At 42.1% G+C, this 18,630-nt stretch overlaps 1 protein-coding gene across 1 annotated transcript; it reads left to right on the top strand.

Moving 5' to 3' along the window:
* Positions 1–17,159: 17,159 nt before the first annotated feature.
* Positions 17,160–18,086, top strand: LOC116101615 (olfactory receptor 5V1-like). Its single transcript, XM_031385305.1, has one exon. The coding sequence runs from the start codon at positions 17,160–17,162 to the stop codon at positions 18,084–18,086; it is 927 nt and encodes a 308-aa protein (XP_031241165.1).
* The last annotated feature ends 544 nt before the right edge of the window (positions 18,087–18,630 follow it).

An 18,630-nucleotide genomic window follows, 5' to 3' on the forward strand; every position in this document is an offset into this window, starting at 1 on the left:
GTTGTACACAGCCAGACACTGTCACAAACATTCAAGCTGACAGTGTATATAGATTGTACAATGTTGGATCTATTTCTCCAATTACCGAAGTAGAGAGATCATTAGATGACAATCAACAAATTTCCAATTCCTCATATTATTGGATTTCAATAGATTAGGATATGTTGGTAATATTAATTTTCAAATTAATATATTAAGAAAAGTAATTGTCACTTCCTGTTGTTTTTGTTGTAAGAGGTGGAAGTAGGTTTGTGTGGATTTGTTGAAAGATTACTTGCTTCTTCTCGGGTGTAGTTTTGCTTCTTATGTTGACGTTTTCCATCTATTATCCTTTGTAGGGCTGGATTTGTGGAAAGATATTGTGTAAATTTTGTTTTGTCATGGAATATCTTGTTTTCTCCATCTATGGTAATTGAGAGTTTTGCTGGGGATAGTAGCCTGGGGTGGCATTTGTGTTCTTGTAGGGTCTGTATGACATCTGCCCAGGATCTTCTAGCTTTCATAGTCTCTGGTGAGAAGTCTGCCGTAATTCTGATAGGCCTGCCTTTATATGTTACTTGCCTTTTTTCCCTTACTGATTTTAAAATTCTTTCTTTGTTTAGTACATTTGGTGTTTTTATTATTATGTGACTGGAGGAATTTCTTTTCTCGTCCAGTCTATTTGGAGTTCTGTAGGCTTCTTGTATGTTCATGGGCAGCTCTTTCTTTAGGTTAGGGAAGTTTTCTTCTATAATTTTGTTGAAGATATTTACTGGCCCATTACATTGGGAGTCTTCACTCTCTTCTATACCTATTATCCTTAGGTTTGGTCTTCTCAGTGCGTCCTGGATTTCCTGGATGTTTTGGGTTAGGAGCTTTTTGCTTTTTTTTTGCATTTTCTTTGACCGTTGTGTCAATGTTTTCTAAGGTGTCTTCTGCCCCTGAGATTCTCTCTTCTATCTCTTGCATTCTGTTGGTGATGCTTGCATCTATGGCTCCTGATTTCCTTCCTAGGTTTTGTATCTCCAGGATTGTCTCTCTTTCTGATTTCTTTATTGTTTCTATTTCCATTTTTAGATTCTGGATGGTTTTGCTCATTTCCTTCACCTGTTCGATTGTGTTTTCCTGTAGCCCTTTAAGGGATTTTTGTGTTTCCTCTTTAAGAGCTTCTAACTCTTTACCTGTGCTCTCCTGTATTTATTTGAGGGTGCTATTTATGTCCTTCTTAAGGTCCTGTATCATCATCATGATAAGTGATTTTAGATCTGAATCTTGCGTTTCCGGTGTGATGGTGTGCCCAGTACTTGCTATGGTGGGAGAATTGGGTTCTGATGATGGCAAGTGACCTTGGGTTGTATTGTTTATTTTCTTACACTTGCCCCCCGCCATCTGGTTAACTCTAGTGCTACCTGCCCTTGCTATATCTGACTGGAGCCTGTCCTTCCTGTGATCCTGGTTGTGTCAGAACTCCTCAGAGTCAAGCTGCTTCTGTGATCCTGTGATTCTAGGATCCTGGGATCCTGGGCTTATTAGATCACCTGGAAGTGTGGTTTTCTCTGTGTGTTGTGGGACTGGCTGCAGTGCTTGTGCCCAAGGTCTGCTCAGAACACTAACCCAGAAAGACCGGAAGGAACTGGAGTCACTAGGCTCACGGAGTTCCTAAGTGCTTAGTCCTGCTGGTCCCAGTTACTCCCAGTGTTGGGACAGATGTTGGTTCCTGCTTACCTCTCACTTTTTTTTCTTTACCTGGGATCCTAGTCCATAGAATGAATCTTCCAACTTCAATTAATTCACTCTAGATATTCCCTCACAGATATGCCCAGAGATTTTCCTTCAAGGTGACAATTGACTTAAACCAAAACTAAAACAAAAAAATTGACAATTTAAAAACTATCCAATTACTCATAAAGATAAACATTGATTCTCATACCGATGACATACATACATACATACGTATACATACTATATAATTTATTGTGAAATATGTGACTATATAAAAAGAGGGTATGTTTGGTCTTCCAAACAGATGGGGAGACAACTCAGTCATTAAATCCGTGGCTATGCAAGAATGAGTTCAGATCCCTAGAAACCAGGTAAATATTGATGGGTGTGGTGGCCTCAGAAGGTGGAGATAGGGGATTCCCAAGAGCAAGTTTGCTAATAAGACTGGCTATATGAACATATATGTTCCAAATACAAGCGCAGCCACATTTGTAAAAGAAATGAAACTAAAGCTCAAAACACACATTAAACCCCACACAATAATAGTGGGAGACTTCAGCACCCCACTCTCACCAATGGACAGGGCATTGAAACGGAAACTAAACAGACACAGTGAAACTAATAGAGGTTAAGAACCAAATGGATTTAACAGATAGGTACAGAACATTTCACCTTAAAATAACAGAATATTCCTTCTTCTCAGCACCCTACGGTACCTTTTTCAAAATTGACCATATAATTGATCACAAAACAAGCCTCAACATATACAAGAAGAGTGAAATAATCCCATGCATCCTATCAGATCACTACAGAATAATGCTAGACTTCAAAAACAACAAAAACAACAGAAAACCCAAATGCCCATGGAAACTGTGCAACTCTACTCCATGATAACTTGGTCAGGAAAGAAATAAAGAAATTAAAGACTTTAGAATTCAATGAAAATGAAGGCACAACATGCCCAAACTTATGAGACACAATACAAGTAGTGTTAAGAGGAAAACTCATATCACTAAGTGCTCTCATAAAGATATTGGAGATATCCTACATTAACAACTTAACAGCACACCTGAAAGCCCTAGAACAAAAAGAAGCAAATACACCCTAGAGGAGTAGAAGGCAGGAAATAGTCAAACTCAGGACAGAAATCAACCAAATAGAAAGAAAGAGAATGATACAAATAATCAACAAAACTAAAAACTGATTCTTTGAGAAAATCAACAAGGTAGTAGATAAACCCTTAGTCAAACTAACTAAAGGACATAGAGACAATACCCAAATTAACAAAATCTTAAATGAAAAAGGAGACCTAACAACAGAAACTGAGGAAATTCCAAAAAATCATCAGATCCTACTACAAAAACCTATACTCAACAAAAGTGGAAAATATAGAAGAAATGACTTTCTGGACAGATAACATGTACAATAGTTTAATCAGGAGCAGGTAAATGATCACCCAAGGAAATAGAAGAAGTAATGAAAAACCTCCCAACCAAAAGAAAAAAAGAAGAAATAGTCCAGGGCCAGATGGCTTCGGTAAAGAATTCTTCTAGACCTTCAAAGGAGAGATAATACCAACGCTTCTCAAACTATTCAGTAAAATAAGAAACAGAAGGAACACTATCTAATTCATTCTATGAAGCCACACTTACTCTGATACCTAAGCTTCAAGAGACTCAACCAAGAAACAGAACACTACCAATTTCACTTATGAGTATTGATGCTAAAAATTCTAGTAAACTGAATCCAAGAACATATCAAAATGATCATTCACCATGATCAAGTAGGCTTCATTCCAGGGATGCAAGGTTGGTTCAAAATATGAAAATCCATTAATATAATCCACTATATAAGCAAACTCAAAGAAAAAAATCAATGATCATCTCATTAGATGCTCAAAAAGCATTTGATAAAATACAACATCTCTTCATGTTAAAAGTATTGGAGAGATCAGGAATTCAAGGACCATATCTAAACATAATAAAAGCAATATACAGAAAACCAACAGCCAATATCAAGTTAGATGGAGAAATACTTAAAACAATCCAAAAAAAGTCAGGAACGAGTCAAGAATGCCCACTCTCCATGTATCTATTCAATATAGTACTCAAAGTTCTAGCCAGAGCAATAAGACAACAAAAGGAGGAACTGGATACAAATTGGCAAAGCAGAAGTCAAGGTATCACTATTTGCAGATGATATGATAGTATAAATAATTAACCACAAAGAACTTCTATAGCTGATAAAAAACTTCAGCAAATTGGCTGTATATAAAATTAACTAAAAAAAATCAGTAACCTTTTATATAAATGATAAATATGGTGAGAAAGAAAATATGGAAACACCTTTCACATTAGTTATAAATAATGTAAAATACCTTGTGGTAACTCTAACCAAAAAAGTGAAAGATCTGTATAACAAGAACTTCAAGTCTCTCAAGAAAGAAGTAGAAGAAGACCTCAGAAAATGGAGGGATCTCCCATGCTCATGTATTGGTAGGATTAACATAGTAAAAATTAACATAGTAAAACCAAACATAGTTTGGTTCCTACCAAAACAAATCTACAGATTCAATGAAATTCCCATCAAAATTCCAGCACAATTCTTCAAAGATATGGAAAGAACAATTCTCAATTTTATATGAAAAAAAACCCCAGCAAAGCAAAAATATTTTTTTTTACAATAAAAGAACTTCTGGGGGAAGTCACCATCCCTGACCTCAAAATACAACTACAGAGCAATAGTGATAAAAACCTTATGGTATTGGTACAGTGACAGGCAGGTAGATCAATAGAATAGAATCAAAGACCCAGAAATGAACCCACATACCTGTGGTCACTTGACCTTTGACAAAGGAGCTAAAACCATCCAGTGGAAAAAAGATAGCATTTTTAACAAATGGTGTTGGCTCAATTGGCAGTTAGCATGTAGAAGAATGCAAATTGATCCATTCTTATCTCCTTGTACAAAGCTCAAGTCCAAGTGGAGCAAGGACCTCCACATAAAACCAGATACACTGAAACTAATAAAGAAAGTGGGGAGGAGCCTCAAGCACATGGGCACAGGGGAAAATTTCCTCAACAGAACACCAATAGCTTATGCTCTAAGATCAAGAATTTACAAATGGGACCTTATAAAATTGCAAAGCTTCTATAAGGCAAAGGACACTGTCAATAAGACAAAATGGCAACCAACAGATTAGGAAAAGATCTTTACCAACCCTACATCTGATTGAAGGCTAATATCCAATGTATACAAAGAACTCAAGAAGTTAGACCCCAGAGAACCAAATAACCCTATTAAAAATGGAGTACAGATCTAAACAAAGAATTCTCTACTGATGAATACCGAATGGCTGAGAAGCACCTAAAGAAATGTTCAACATCCTTAGTCATCAGGGAAATAAAAATCAAAACAACCCTAAGATTCTACCTCAGACCAGTCAGAATGGCTAGGATCAAAAGCTCAGGTGACAGCAGATGCTGGCAAGGTTGTGGAGAAAAAAGAACACTCCTTCATTGCTGTTGGGATTGCAAGCTGGTACAATCACTCTGGAAATCAGTTTGGTGGTTCGTCAGAAAAGTGGACATAGTATTATTGGAGGACCCAACAATATCACTTCTGGGCATATACCCCGAAGATGCTCCAACATGTAATAACGACACATACTCCACTATGTTCATGACAGCCTTATTTATAATAGTCAGAAATGGAAAGAACCCAGATGTCCCTCAACAGAGGAATGGATACAGAAAATGTGGTACATTTACACAATGGAGTACTACTCAGATATTAAAAACAATGAATTTATAAAGTTCTTAGGCAAATGGATGGAATTGGAGGATATCATCCTCAGTAAGGTAACCCAATCACAAAAGAAGATACATCATATGCACTCACTGATATGTGGATATTAGCCCAGAAGCTCAGAATACCCAAGGTACAATTCACAAACCACAAGAAACTCAAGAAGAAGAATGACCAAAGTGTGGATACAAAGTGTGGAGCAGAGACTGAAGGAAGGATAATCCAGAGACTGCCCCACCTAGGAATCCTTCCCATATGCAATCACCAAATCCAGACACTATTGTGGATGCTAGCAAGTGCTGGCTGACAGGAGGCTGATATAGCTGTTTCCTGAGAGGCTCTGACAGTACCTGACTAATACAGAAGTGGAGGCTCACAGCCATCCATTGAATGGAGTACAGGGTCCCCAATGAAGGAGTTAGAGAAAGGACCCAAGGAGCTGAAGGGGTTTGGAGCCCCATAGGAAGAACAACAATATGATCTAATCAGTACCCCCAAAGCTCCCAGGGACTAAACCACTAACCAAAGAGCACACATGGTAGGACTCAAAGCTCCAGTTGCATATGTAGTAGAAGATTGCCTAGTCAGTCATCAATGGGAGGAGATGCCCTCGGTCCTGTGAAGGCTCTATGCCAAAGTGTAGGGGAATGCCAGGGCCAGGAAGCAGGAGATACTGGGTTGGTGATCAGGGGGAAAGTGTCACACCCACTCCAGTGGAGTGGTGTGACAGCAACCCCTGAGGCAAAAAGTTTCAAGGAAACTGATCTCCTGGAGGTCCTTGGCACCCCCTAACATGGATGTGGTTCAGATATGTCCTTGTGATAGTCGATGGACGGTCTTGCTTGCTTTCTCTGAGTATTGTTTTACTGTTAGGTATAGAGGTGCCCCCAAGGAATGATTTGTAAATAGCCAAACTAGATTGGATGTTGTTTTCTAGCCTTCACCAGTGTTCCAATCAATCCTAGTCAATGCTGAGCCAATCCCCAGCTTGGAATTTCGTAAAGAATGTTTCTATTTCAGACAAATTGCCTCCAGCATTGAAAGAGAGATAGTGAAAGAAACCGGGCATTGTAGTTTACTAAATAAGAATTAATTATCCCAGGGCAAGTTCAACAATGTAAGTTTAGAATCCTCATAACAGTCACATATGGCAGACCACATTAGAATTACAGCAGAGTCACTCCCAGAGCTAGAGTAATGTATTATTCTTGGTAGGGTTAGCAATATTAGCCCCCCTGGGGCATACTTCCACTAGCCCAGAAGATTAGCATAGTTGGATGTTTACTAAGGGCTGGCTGGTCGTGGGTTATACAATAGACTAGAGTGGAAACTATTTACACCTGGCTTCTAAGATTAAACTGACCTTAGATAAGGCTGACCTTATTTCAGTTGTAACCATTGCCTAGTTCCTGCCAATTCTCATGAATATACATTTCTGTAGAATCATTATGCATCAGATGACCTTGATGTACCTCGACTGTTGTACTGCCTGACTTTTCTTTTTCTTTTGTAATGACCATAAAAGTCTGATGCTTACTTTGGGAAATTACACTCAGATTCAGCACTCTCTTGTGTCCTCATCTGTGTGTCACTCGCCGACTCCTTTTCTACATGAGTACAGGAACTCTGATTTTTCCATGGGTTGAGGGATCCTGACTAGGTCTGTCCATGGCAGGGGGGAATAGGCTTTTTTTTTTTTTTCAGAGGGGAAACCAGGAAGGGGGAGAACATTTGAGATGTAAATAAGGAAAATATCTAATAAAAAAATTTTTAAAAACCCTCATGATATTGTTAGAGACAAACAGGTTGATCAATGGAATCAAACTGAAGACCCAGGAATAAACCCACACACCTATGGACATAGGATATTTAATCAAGAAGCCAAAAACATACAATGGAAAAAAGTAAGCGCCTTCAATAAATGGTGCTAGTCTAACTGGCTCTCTGTATGTAGAAAAATGAAAATAGATCCATATTTGTTCCCTTGTGCAAAGCTTACGTCCAAGTGTGCAAGGACCTCAACATAAAACCAGATACATTGAATCTAATATAAGAGAAAGTGTGAAAGAGCCTCAGACTCATGGGCATGGGGTAAATTTCTTAAACAGAAATCCAATGGCTCAGGCTCTAAGGTCAAGAATTGATCAATGCAACCTCATGAAACTGAAAAGCTTCTGTATGGCAAAGGACATAGTCAATAGGACAAATTGGAAACCTAAAGATTGGGGAAAAAAATCTTCACTAACTCCACATCTGATAGAAGGCTAATACCTAAAATATATAGAGAACTCAAGAAGCTAACCTCTATAAAAATCAAAGAACCCAACTAAAAAATAGGGTATAGAACTAAACAGAATTCACAACAGAGGAATCTCAAATGGCCAAGAAGCACTTAAAGAAATGTTCAAAGTCTTTAGTCATCAGGGAAATGCAAATCTAAAAGACCCTGAGATTCCACCTTACACCGATAAAAATGACTAAGATCAAAACCTCAGGTCACAGCACATGTTGTCGAGAATGAGGAGAAAGAGGAAGACTCCTCTATTGCTGGTGGGATTGCAAACTGGTACAACCACTCTGGAAATCAATCTGGAGATTCCTCAGAAAATAAATTGGAAATAGATCTACCTGAGGACCCAACTATTACCACTCCTGGGCATACACCCAAAGATGCCCCACCATTCGACAATGGCATGTGCTCCATTATGTTCATAGAGGCCTTATTTGTGATAGCCAGAAGCTAGAAACAACCCAGATGTCCCATAACAGATGAATGGATACAGAAAATGTGGTTCATTTACACAATGGAATGCTATTCAGCTATTAAGAATGAGAATATCATTAGTTTTGCAGGCAAATGGATGGAACTAGAAAATATTATCCTGAGTGAGGTAACTCAGACTCAAAAGGACATGCATGGAATATACTCACTAATAAGTGGATATTAGCCAAAAAAGTACAGAATACTCAAGGCATAATCCACAGAACTCAAGAAGGTTAAGTCAAAGTGCCCAAGTGACGATGCTTAAATCTCAGTTGGGAGGGAGAAGAAAGCAGAGTGCAGAGGGAGAGAGGGAACTGTGTGGGAGAGGGGATCAAGAAGGTCAGGGGAAAAGGGGAACATGATCAGGTGTTGGGTGTGGGGGGACCAGGAGTGAAGTCCCAAGGGCCAGCAGAGTGAATGGAAATATACAACCTCAGGAAGTAGGAAGGGGTACCCTATAGTATGTACCAGTGACCTAGGAGGTGAGAGAGTCTCAAGACTGAGGCACCAGAGTGGTGAGAGGGAATGTGTAGAATCCACCTCAGGTAGAAATACAGGGATGTGTAGGGATGGGGTTGCCATCTCTGGTGGTTTGAATATGTTAATCCCAGGGAGTAGCACTGTGAGAAGGTGTGGCTCTGTTGGAGTAGGAGTGTCACTGTGAGTGTGGGCTTTAAGACCCTCATTTTAGGCAATATTTTGCTAGCAGTCTTCAGATGAAGACATAGAACTCTCAGCTAGTCCTGTTCCATGCCTGCCTGGATGTTGCTATGCTCCTGCCTTGATGATAATGGCCTGAACCTCTGAAACTGTAAGCCAGTCCCAGTTAAATGCTGTCATTATAAGAAGAGTTCTTGGTCATGGTGTCAGTGCACAGCAATGAAAACCCTAACACCATCCCACAGTCAAAAACTGTGACCCATAATAGTTTGTGTCTAAAAGAACTGCAAGGACAAAAATGGAGAAGAGGTCTGTAGAGTTGTTTACTCTGCCACAGCAAACTGGCAGCTTGGGGAGGCAGAAGGCAGGGAGTTTGACTGCACTCATCCTATGCAGCAATGGGCATATGATGGGCTGTAGAGAAGCAGGGAAGCAACATTCCTGGGGTGTGAATTCAGTCTGAGATGTGGGATAGCTGGATCTGGTTCGGGGGTCCCTGGACCTGTGATGAGGCCAGGTCCATGGGATTCTCAGGTTCTTGGGCATCCAGAAACTGTGGGGAGTCACAGATGAGCAAAGAATGGAGTGGGGTCCAGCAGGCTGAGTCTAGCCTGGTGCCAGGGAGAAAAGGGGAGCTCTGGCTAGTTCCAGGGTGATGATTGTCCTTGGCTTGATGGCAGCAGACTTGGTGTCAGTGGTGGTTGGGAGCACAGAAAGGCATTCTATGGCTCTGTAGGCGAAGACCTTCTCCATGGTTCCCTATGGCGGATCTTGATGAAAAGAGCCAGTCCATGGTTCTGAGCAGTTTATTGCCATGGCAGAAAGAGGATGTGTAAAACCATACCCTGCTTCTCAGTGTGGGCCTGAGATTAAATACCTTTGTCAAGGGGGAACGTCTGGGAATGGAAGATTATTGGCAATGCCCTCCAGGCCTCTAGGTACCTCATGAAGATCTCTGTCTTAAGCCTATGTGACCACAGGGCATCTCTCTTTTTCTATTGTCTTGGTCTGAGATGTTAGGGATGCCTCCTCTATGGGTGGAAGGACTTAGGGCATTGCTCTTCTGTGACTGAAGGCCACAAGTCTAGGTAGGCACTGCAGCTATGTGACAGGGGCATGGTGCTGGAAACAGACAAAATTCCTACCATCCCTTCTGGGTCTCCTCGGCATCAATCCTTTAGCTTGACCAAAGACCAGGTTTCTTCTCACAGACTTATGGACAGGAGCCTAGCATGGCTGCCTTCTGAAAGGCCCAACAAGCAGCTGAGTGAAATAGAAACAGATACTTGCACCCAACCAATGGTCTGAAATCAGGGACCACTGCCATAGAATTGGGGAAAGGTTGGAAGAAGATGAGGATGAGGGTGACCCCCAAGGAAGACCAGTAGTCTCAATTAACGCAGACCTCTGAGATCTCTCAGACACTGAGTCATCAACCAGGCAGCATACATGAGCTGATCTAAGACCCCCAACACTTATCTAGCAGAGGACTACCTGGTCTGGCCTCAATGAGAGAAGATTCATCTAACCCTTGAAAGACTTGAAGCCCCAGGAAATGCAGAGGCCTGGCAGGGAGTGAGTTTGTGTGCGTGTGTGTGTGTGTGTGTGTGTGTGTGTGTGTGTGTGGACATCCTCTTGGAGATGGCGGAGGAGGAATGGGTTGATGAACTGTCGGAGAGTGAACTGGGAGGGGGATAATGACTAGACTGTAAAAAGAGATTAAAGATAATAATAATAATAATAATAATAAACATATATGTTCATAATCATTTTAGGTTTATATATATTTATGTATATATGTAAACACATACATGTGTGTATATATATGTGTTTTTATATACATACACATGCACATGTATATGTATGTTTATATATAAACTTAAGATGTTTATCTTAGAGACGTTAAACACACACCTATATGTATATGATGTTTGTTTTAAGATACTCATATGGGAATAGGTGCACATGCCAGGGTATGCAGAGCCATAAGATTGTTGTGTGTCCTCTTCTCTCCATCTCCACTAATTCCTTTGAGGCAGGGTTTCTCCCTGAATCTGAGTCTTACATTTTCTCTGCTAGACCAGAAACCCACAGGCCCCAGCAATCCTCCTGTCTATGCCCACCTCACTTCTGGGGCTACAGGCATGCACAGGATGCCTGCTTTGTTTTATGGGTGCTATAACCTGATCTCTGCGCCTCATGCTTGTGCAGCAACAACTCTCAACCAGTGAGCCATCCCTCCAAACAATAGCCTAGGATAGTTGGGAAAGATATAAAAATAACATTTACAGAACGACTACCCCTGGACAACACACGGTGGAGAACAGCCTAGAAGCCTGTTGATGTGAGAATGGACACCTTGCTTTTTCACTTACAGAATGAAGTTATCTGCAGCAGCTTAAAGAAAGTGGTATTTTATGTGTGATTCCTATTTAATATCTGCCTGTGACAGTTTTAGATGCAAAGTGCCTATAAAGGCAAAATAGTAAATAGTATCAGAATGTTTATTCCCATGAGTGTTACCAGAATTTTAGAAAGCTCACAGCGGGGGCCAGGGCTGATCTCCTGTCTGCTGAAGAGCCTCATTCTCAGAGCTTAGAACTACCACAGGACACAAGGTCCCAGAGGTGAGCTTGGGCAAACTCCCAAGAAAAGCTGAGAAACAACCCAGAGGTGGAGCTGTGGCTCAGTGCCAATCTCAAGAAATTCAACAGACCTGGTCCATCCCCAAAGCCATCCTCGCTGTGGCTTAAAAAGTGGCTTCATCTTTGAGTACAGAATTCTCATCTTGAGTCTGTACTCAATCAGCCTCCATCAAAGAACTCACTTCCTATTAACCCATCCCAGCATCAAATAGGGTTCAGCTTCACCTACTGTATGGGGAGCGTCATCAGCAGCCAGGTAGGTATCACTGCCACAAATTTCTCAGCAGCTGCCATTTTGTGCCTGGGATGCCTGAGATAGCAGAGGTGTGCACATTGTGGATTGTGGGGGTGGGACATGCACCTTCACCATAGCACGAACTTAAAATTTCATCTGAGTTATAGAGAACAAAGAGGCCGTTTACTCTGAGCCAAATCACAATCACTTAGGAACACAGGTTCACAGCTATTCTTAATCCTCAAGGACATGCTCTTTCTGTAGAAGTTACATGATCTTTACAATCACAAGACTAAAGGGAGTCAAAAGTAGTTACACCAGCCAGGCATGCTAGTTAGGTGGGTAATCTCTCCATCTGGTTTAGATGCTAGGAGTCTGTTGGGCTTAGCATAAAACCAAAAGGTTTTGTGGGGTTGTTTACTGAGGCAACATCTCCTGTGTTCTAGGCTGGTCTCAGTCAAACTCACTCTGTAGTTGATGCTGGTCTTCAAATCTTGATACTCTTGAGTCCTGGAATAGCCTGGCTTGTAATTCTACCTAGTAAGGGAAATGTTGGATGTAGAGATTGATACTATAAGAAGGACCTAGAGATAGATTATGACAACTATGGTTCTTTATCTGCAAGATTCCATCTGTCAGTTAAGGTCAAATAGTCTGTGGGCTCTTGAATACCCACACCTTCTTCAGAGGACTTCGGTTGCAGTAGCTATGAGAAGTTGAACCATTTCCTTCACCTCTCTGCCTGTTTTCTGCCTGAGAAATGGGGATAAAGAGGTGGCTGTCCTCTGCTCTCTGGGTGAGTAGGAAGGTAAGAGGATGCTGTAGAAAGCACTCAGAGCAGAGTCAGGTTCCCACAGCATTTAGCTGGTTCTTATTTGGCTGATGCAGCACAAAGTCTCCAGTGAGAGAGGCCTGGACTCAGGATGCTCTCCTCCCTCCTGCTCTCTGAAGCTCAGTTTCTCATCTGTGAGATAGGATTGCCTTCCTCATAATTCTGAGAGCCAAGCCTTGGGAGATGGGAGAGTTGATATATAGCTGTGTATGTAATATGTACTTATGCATATATACATACAGGCATACATCTATGTGTATGCATGTATTTATATGTGTATATATGCACACACACAGAATCTCATCCTACCCTAGAATCTCATTAGAGAGCTCCTGTGACTCTCATTAGACAATGAAAGAAATGAGGCTCAAACCTAGAGACTCTGTCCACTTACAGCTGTTGCTAATCACAACCACGAAGGTGGCTTTATAAATTTATGAGAGATGTAGATGATGTGGCTGGAGATAATAAAGTCCCTCAGTGGCTTATATGTACACCAGCTAACCTCATTTAATTATCATGGCAAATGCCTGAGATGGTATTAGCTCTATACATTGCCAACAAAGGAGCTGGGGGACTATCTCAGTTGCTAACTTACATGAAGGTCTGAACTCAATGTCCAGTACTATATAAAACCAGGCACAGTGCTGCACACCTGCAATCCCAGTACTTGAGAAGCTGAAGGCAGGAAGATGAGCTGAATAACACTCTAAGTTAGGGAGTTCAAGGGCAGCATAAATAACATGAGATCCTGTCTCAAAGAAAATATTGCAGGACCAGCAAGATGGCTCAGTGTGAAGGTGTTTGCTGCCACAGCTGATGGCCAGAATTCAGTCCCAGGAATCTGAGTGGTGCAGAGAGTGAACTGACACTCCCAAGTTGTCCTCTGGCCTTCATGAGTGCACTGTGTCATCTATGTGTGCTCACCTCACACACAAATAAACAATATTTATTGAAAAGATTAAAATCCATTGCATTGCAGATAGAGAAACAAGGAAGCAGAACAGTTAACTATCGAAGAGTGGGCCTGGGGACCCTGAACAATCCACCTCTGTATTATTCTCTTTCTTTCTTATCATAAGATCCTGTCATTAACAGTACCTGACTAATACAGATGTAGAGGCTCACAGACATCTATTGATCTGAGTACAGGGTCCCCAGTGAAGGAGTTAGAGAAAGGACCAAAGGAGCTGAGGGGTTTGCAGCCCCTTAGGATGAACAACTATGAACTAACTAGTACCCTCAGAGCTCCCAGGGTCTCAACCACCAACCAAGGACTGCACATGGAGGGGTCTGATTGTTCTGGCAGCATGTGTATAGTAGAGGATTGCAAATTCAATCAGCAATAGGAGGAGAGGACCTCAGCCCTGTGAAGGTTCTGTGCCCAGTGTAGGAGAATGCCAGGGCCAATAAAGAGGGTGGGGTGGCAGGCATGGGGAGGGGGAAGGCAACAGGGGTTTGTTTTTGTTGTTTTTGTTTGTTTCTTTGTTTTTTGGAGGGGAAACTAGGAATGGAGAAATTTACATGTAAATAAAGAAAATATCTAATAAAAAAAAAGAAAAAAAAAGATCCTGTCATTAAAAGAAAGGGGATCCAACAATTCAAAACCATCCATCCAACCAATCAACCGAAACAAACAAAACTCCAAAACAACAACAAAGAGCTTAAAAAACACACAATCTTCTCTAGCCGAAAGGAAAAGTTCACATTCCCAACAAGACAAGACTCTTGTGCCCTGGAAGTTTCCCTGGGGCTCCAAAGAGCTGTGTGGGGGGACAATGTCCTTGCTAGTTCTACTACAAATGAAAAAGAGGAGGCAAACTCTGGGTGTATGATAATAACACCATAGGAAGGGTCCTTCTGCATACCAGACACCAGGAAACAATTCTCATGCAAATCACAGTTGTTCCAAAAAGCAGTGAAGCTGCTGGGTGGAGGCTGTATTTCTTCTAATAGGTTTTTGTTGTTTTGGGTTATTTTTGCATTTTACTTATTTAACTGTGTTTTTGGGCAATACATGTTAAACACACACACGCGCGCGCGCGCGCACATACACACACACACACACACACACACACACACACACACACACACACACACACACACACACACACGGAAGGTTAAATTAGTGGGAATCAGCTGTCTCCATTCACCATGTGGTTTCCAAAAGATCAAACTCATGTTGTCAGCCTTGGCAGCAAGCAACTTTACCCACCTTGCCAGTCAGTGTGTTGTTTTTTATTTTGTTTTTCTTGAACATCAATGTACATTTCAGTCTCTCAGGACACCAATAGATGAAGTTGCTGTCTGATGATTCCACTGAAATAAGTGTAGTCCTTCAGTTTATGCTTGCAAACCCTCTCATGCAGATGCCTGTATCTTGAAGAGGGGCAGCATCTTTCTGGGAAGGGAGGAAGGGGAGAAACTGAGAAGCCTCCTAAGGGAGGAGCGGAAGTGGTGTTTGCTTAGTGTTTTTACTTACGGGTAGGACAGGACAAGCAGGGCGTCGCAGCCGAGCAGCTGGCATGATTCCGGATTGTCCTGAAGAAAGAGCGTGGTCTGGGTCTTCCAGCCATACCTGGGGAGCAAGCTAAGAACTAGTGAGGGAGGGGCATTGGGATGAAGCTGTGGTGCTTCGCAGTCATCCTGTCCAGTGACTAGTGTGGCTAGAGCGCTGGTAGCCTACTGGAGTCTTTGCACCACACCATAAGGGTGAGCAATAGAGAGCCAGGTGCAGCTAGGTGCTGCTTCCAGCAGGAGATGTTGGGGAGTAAAGAGATAAGATCTCTGCTTTGGAGGAAAGAGGGCAGAGCCTTTGACCTCAAACTGGGTGTTCCACCAAAAAGAACGTGGAGTTTTCTAGTAGTGTGCATGGAAGCCTGGTAATGTGGCTCAGTTGGTAGTGTTTGTCTGGCATGCATGAATCCCTGGGTTCAATACCCACCACCACCTAACCTAGGTGTGACCATGCATACCTGTGATCCTATCACTAGAGAAGTGCAGTAGAAGGACCTGGTGTTCAAGGTCATCCTCAGCTACACAATGTTTTTTTTTTTTCAAGACAGGGTTTCTTTGTGTAGCCTTGGCTGTCCTAGAACTAGCTCTGTAGACCAGGCTGGCCTCAAACTCACAGAGATACTCCTGTCTATGCCTCCTAAAAGTGCTGGGATTAAAGGCATGCACCCTCACTACTTGGTTTACACAATGAATTTAAAGCCAACCTGAGTTTTATGAGATCCTGCCTCAATGGAGAAAAAAAAAAAAAAGATAGATGGGTACATAGTAAAAAAAAAATCACAGAACTATGAAAGCCATAGGAAGATAAGAAGTGTCTTCCTTTATTGCTCTCCAGCTTATTTTTCTGAGACAGGATCTCTTACTGAACCCACTACTGTCAATTTAGCTAGACAGACTAGCCAGCAAGGCTCCTAGCTCCCCAGCACAGGGTGGGGTGGGGTAGCTTGGGTGTTATAATGTATGCCACTAAACCAGCTTTTTCATGTGGGTGTTGAAAACCAAATTCAGGTCCTTGTGCATATGTAGCAAGCTCTTTACAAGGGCGCCATCTCCCTAACCAGATAGGCACAGGTTTTTACATTTTAACAAATTGACAATATATGAAAATGAGAGATTTTATAGACAGATCTGGAACTGCCAAGCCTTCATTCTCTTACACATGCAGTGTCTCTGTAGGTATTTGAGTTTGGGATCTCAGTGGAAGACAAGAAGTACGTGGGTTTTAGGGAAGAAACATGGGCATTCTCACCAGAGGCAACTCATTCTTTTAAAAATGTTTTTTTTCCTTTGAAAATTTCGTACATGTATATGACGTATCACAATCAAATTCACCCCTCATTTCCACCTCCAACTCCCTCCCATGTCTCCCTCACAACTTCATGTCCTTCTTACATAATCATAAATTTTAGCAAACTGAGTCCTATTAGTGTTGCCTATATGTATGTGGGTTTGGGGCCATCCCCTGGGGCATGGCAAACCTACCAGTGACCACACCTCAAAGAAAAGAGACTCGCCACCATAACTACTATTTATTTCTCATGTAGAGGTAGAACCTCAGAAACTTCCCCCCTCATCCATGTTAAAATTATGCCTCACTTGATCTTGTGTAGGTAACCACAGGTGCTGTAGGTCATGTGTGTCACGTGTGCAACAACGTCATGGTCAGAGGGCAGCATTTCAGAGCACCCATTCCTTCATTCCCATCCTCTGAGCTCTTACATTCTCTCTGCCCCTCTTCCATGATGTTTCTTGGTGCCTGAGAGAGAGTTGATAAAGGTGTTCCATTTATGGCTGAGCACTCACAGCCATTTGTCAATGCTTTCAATGGTAATATGTCTCTGCATTAATCACTATCCACTACAGCAAGAAGCATCTCTGATCAAGGCTATAAACATACATATCTTACATCTTCTTCTTCTTCCTTTCCTCATAGGTTTTTGCTATGGTTGCTGACTCTCTTCATGCTCTCTCCTTGTTCCGAGTTTCCAGAGACAAACCATGGCCAATCTCTCTTCAGTGTCTGTGTTCATTCTCCAGGGCTTCTCCACCGTTCCTGCATTACAGTTGCTGAGCATGGCCATATTTCTTCTCATATACCTGGCTGCAGTTCTGGGGAATGTCTCTATCATGATAGCTGTGACTCTTGACCCTCATCTGCACACACCCATGTACTTCTTTATCAAACACCTCTCCCTGGTGGATCTCTGTTCTACATCCACCACCCTTCCCCGGGCCCTGGTGGCTACCATGGCAGATACCAAAGAGATATCCCTCCCAGCCTGTGCATCTCAACTCTTTGCTTTTGTCTGCTTTGGCTCTCTGGAATGTTTTCTCATCACTTCCATGGCTTTTGACCGCTGTCTAGCCATCTACAGGCCCTTGACATATGGGGTAACCATGAGTTCTCAGACCTGTGTCTCCCTGGTAGTGGTGGCCTGGGGTAGTGGGCTCCTATTTTCTACTTTCCACATGGTCAACACTTTCTCCTTGCCCTTTTGTGGCCCCAACATGATTGATCACTTCTTCTGTGACATTCCCCCACTCATGCATCTAGCCTGTGGTGACACCCAAGGCCATGAGGCTGCAGGTTTTATAGTTAGTGGCTGTGTCATCATGACTTGCTTTGCCCTCACCTCCCTGTCTTATGTTCTTATTGTATACACAGTAGTTCACATCCGTTCTGCAGCTGGCCGCTGGAAGGCTTTCTCCACGTGTTCCTCCCATCTTGCCACAGTGCTTCTGTTTTATGGCACTGGAAGTTCCGCCTACATGCAACCCACAGCCCACTACTCCCCACTGCAAGGGCGCATGGCTGCCATATTCTATTCTATCCTCACACCAACTCTGAACCCACTTATCTACAGCCTTAGAAACAAGGACATGAAAGCAGCTCTGAGGAAGCTTTATCCACAGGTGCCATCCTAGAACCCGACATTTAGATATGGGAAGGTCCAGAAACCAGCTTACTTTCCCTTGTAACCATCTTGAAGACCATCAGAAAGGCCACTTTTTTTTTTTTATTAGGGAAACTGTCTACTTATTAGCCCATGTGTTGGGAGGTAGTTTACTTTCTGGTTGTCCACTTTCTAGTGTTTCTATTTCCTCCAGATTGAAATGTTTGGCCTGATCAAGGGATGGAGAAGGCTTGAGTGGCTCATGACACTCACAAGAAACTTAGAATAATCACTAAAGACTCTCACAGGTTAAACAAGCAGTAGCCTTGAGGAAGCTGCCACTATTTTGCATCGGGACCCACAGTAACACAGCTTTCCCAAGACACTGACCATGGTGAAGTGAAGCTACCCAAGTCATTCACATTCCCCTACTTAACCCCACAAAAATGCTACTGTAATTCACTCTAATAAACTCACTGGTCATCAAACCAGCTTTGGTTAAAGTCACTGCTATGTTCTGCCATTGTCCTGAGTGAGCTGACTGTTTCTGTGCCTCTTCCCAGGAAAAATGATGC

The sequence above is a fragment of the Mastomys coucha genome, unplaced genomic scaffold, assembly GCF_008632895.1.
Source record: "Mastomys coucha isolate ucsf_1 unplaced genomic scaffold, UCSF_Mcou_1 pScaffold21, whole genome shotgun sequence".
NCBI classification, from domain to species: domain Eukaryota; kingdom Metazoa; phylum Chordata; class Mammalia; order Rodentia; family Muridae; genus Mastomys; species Mastomys coucha.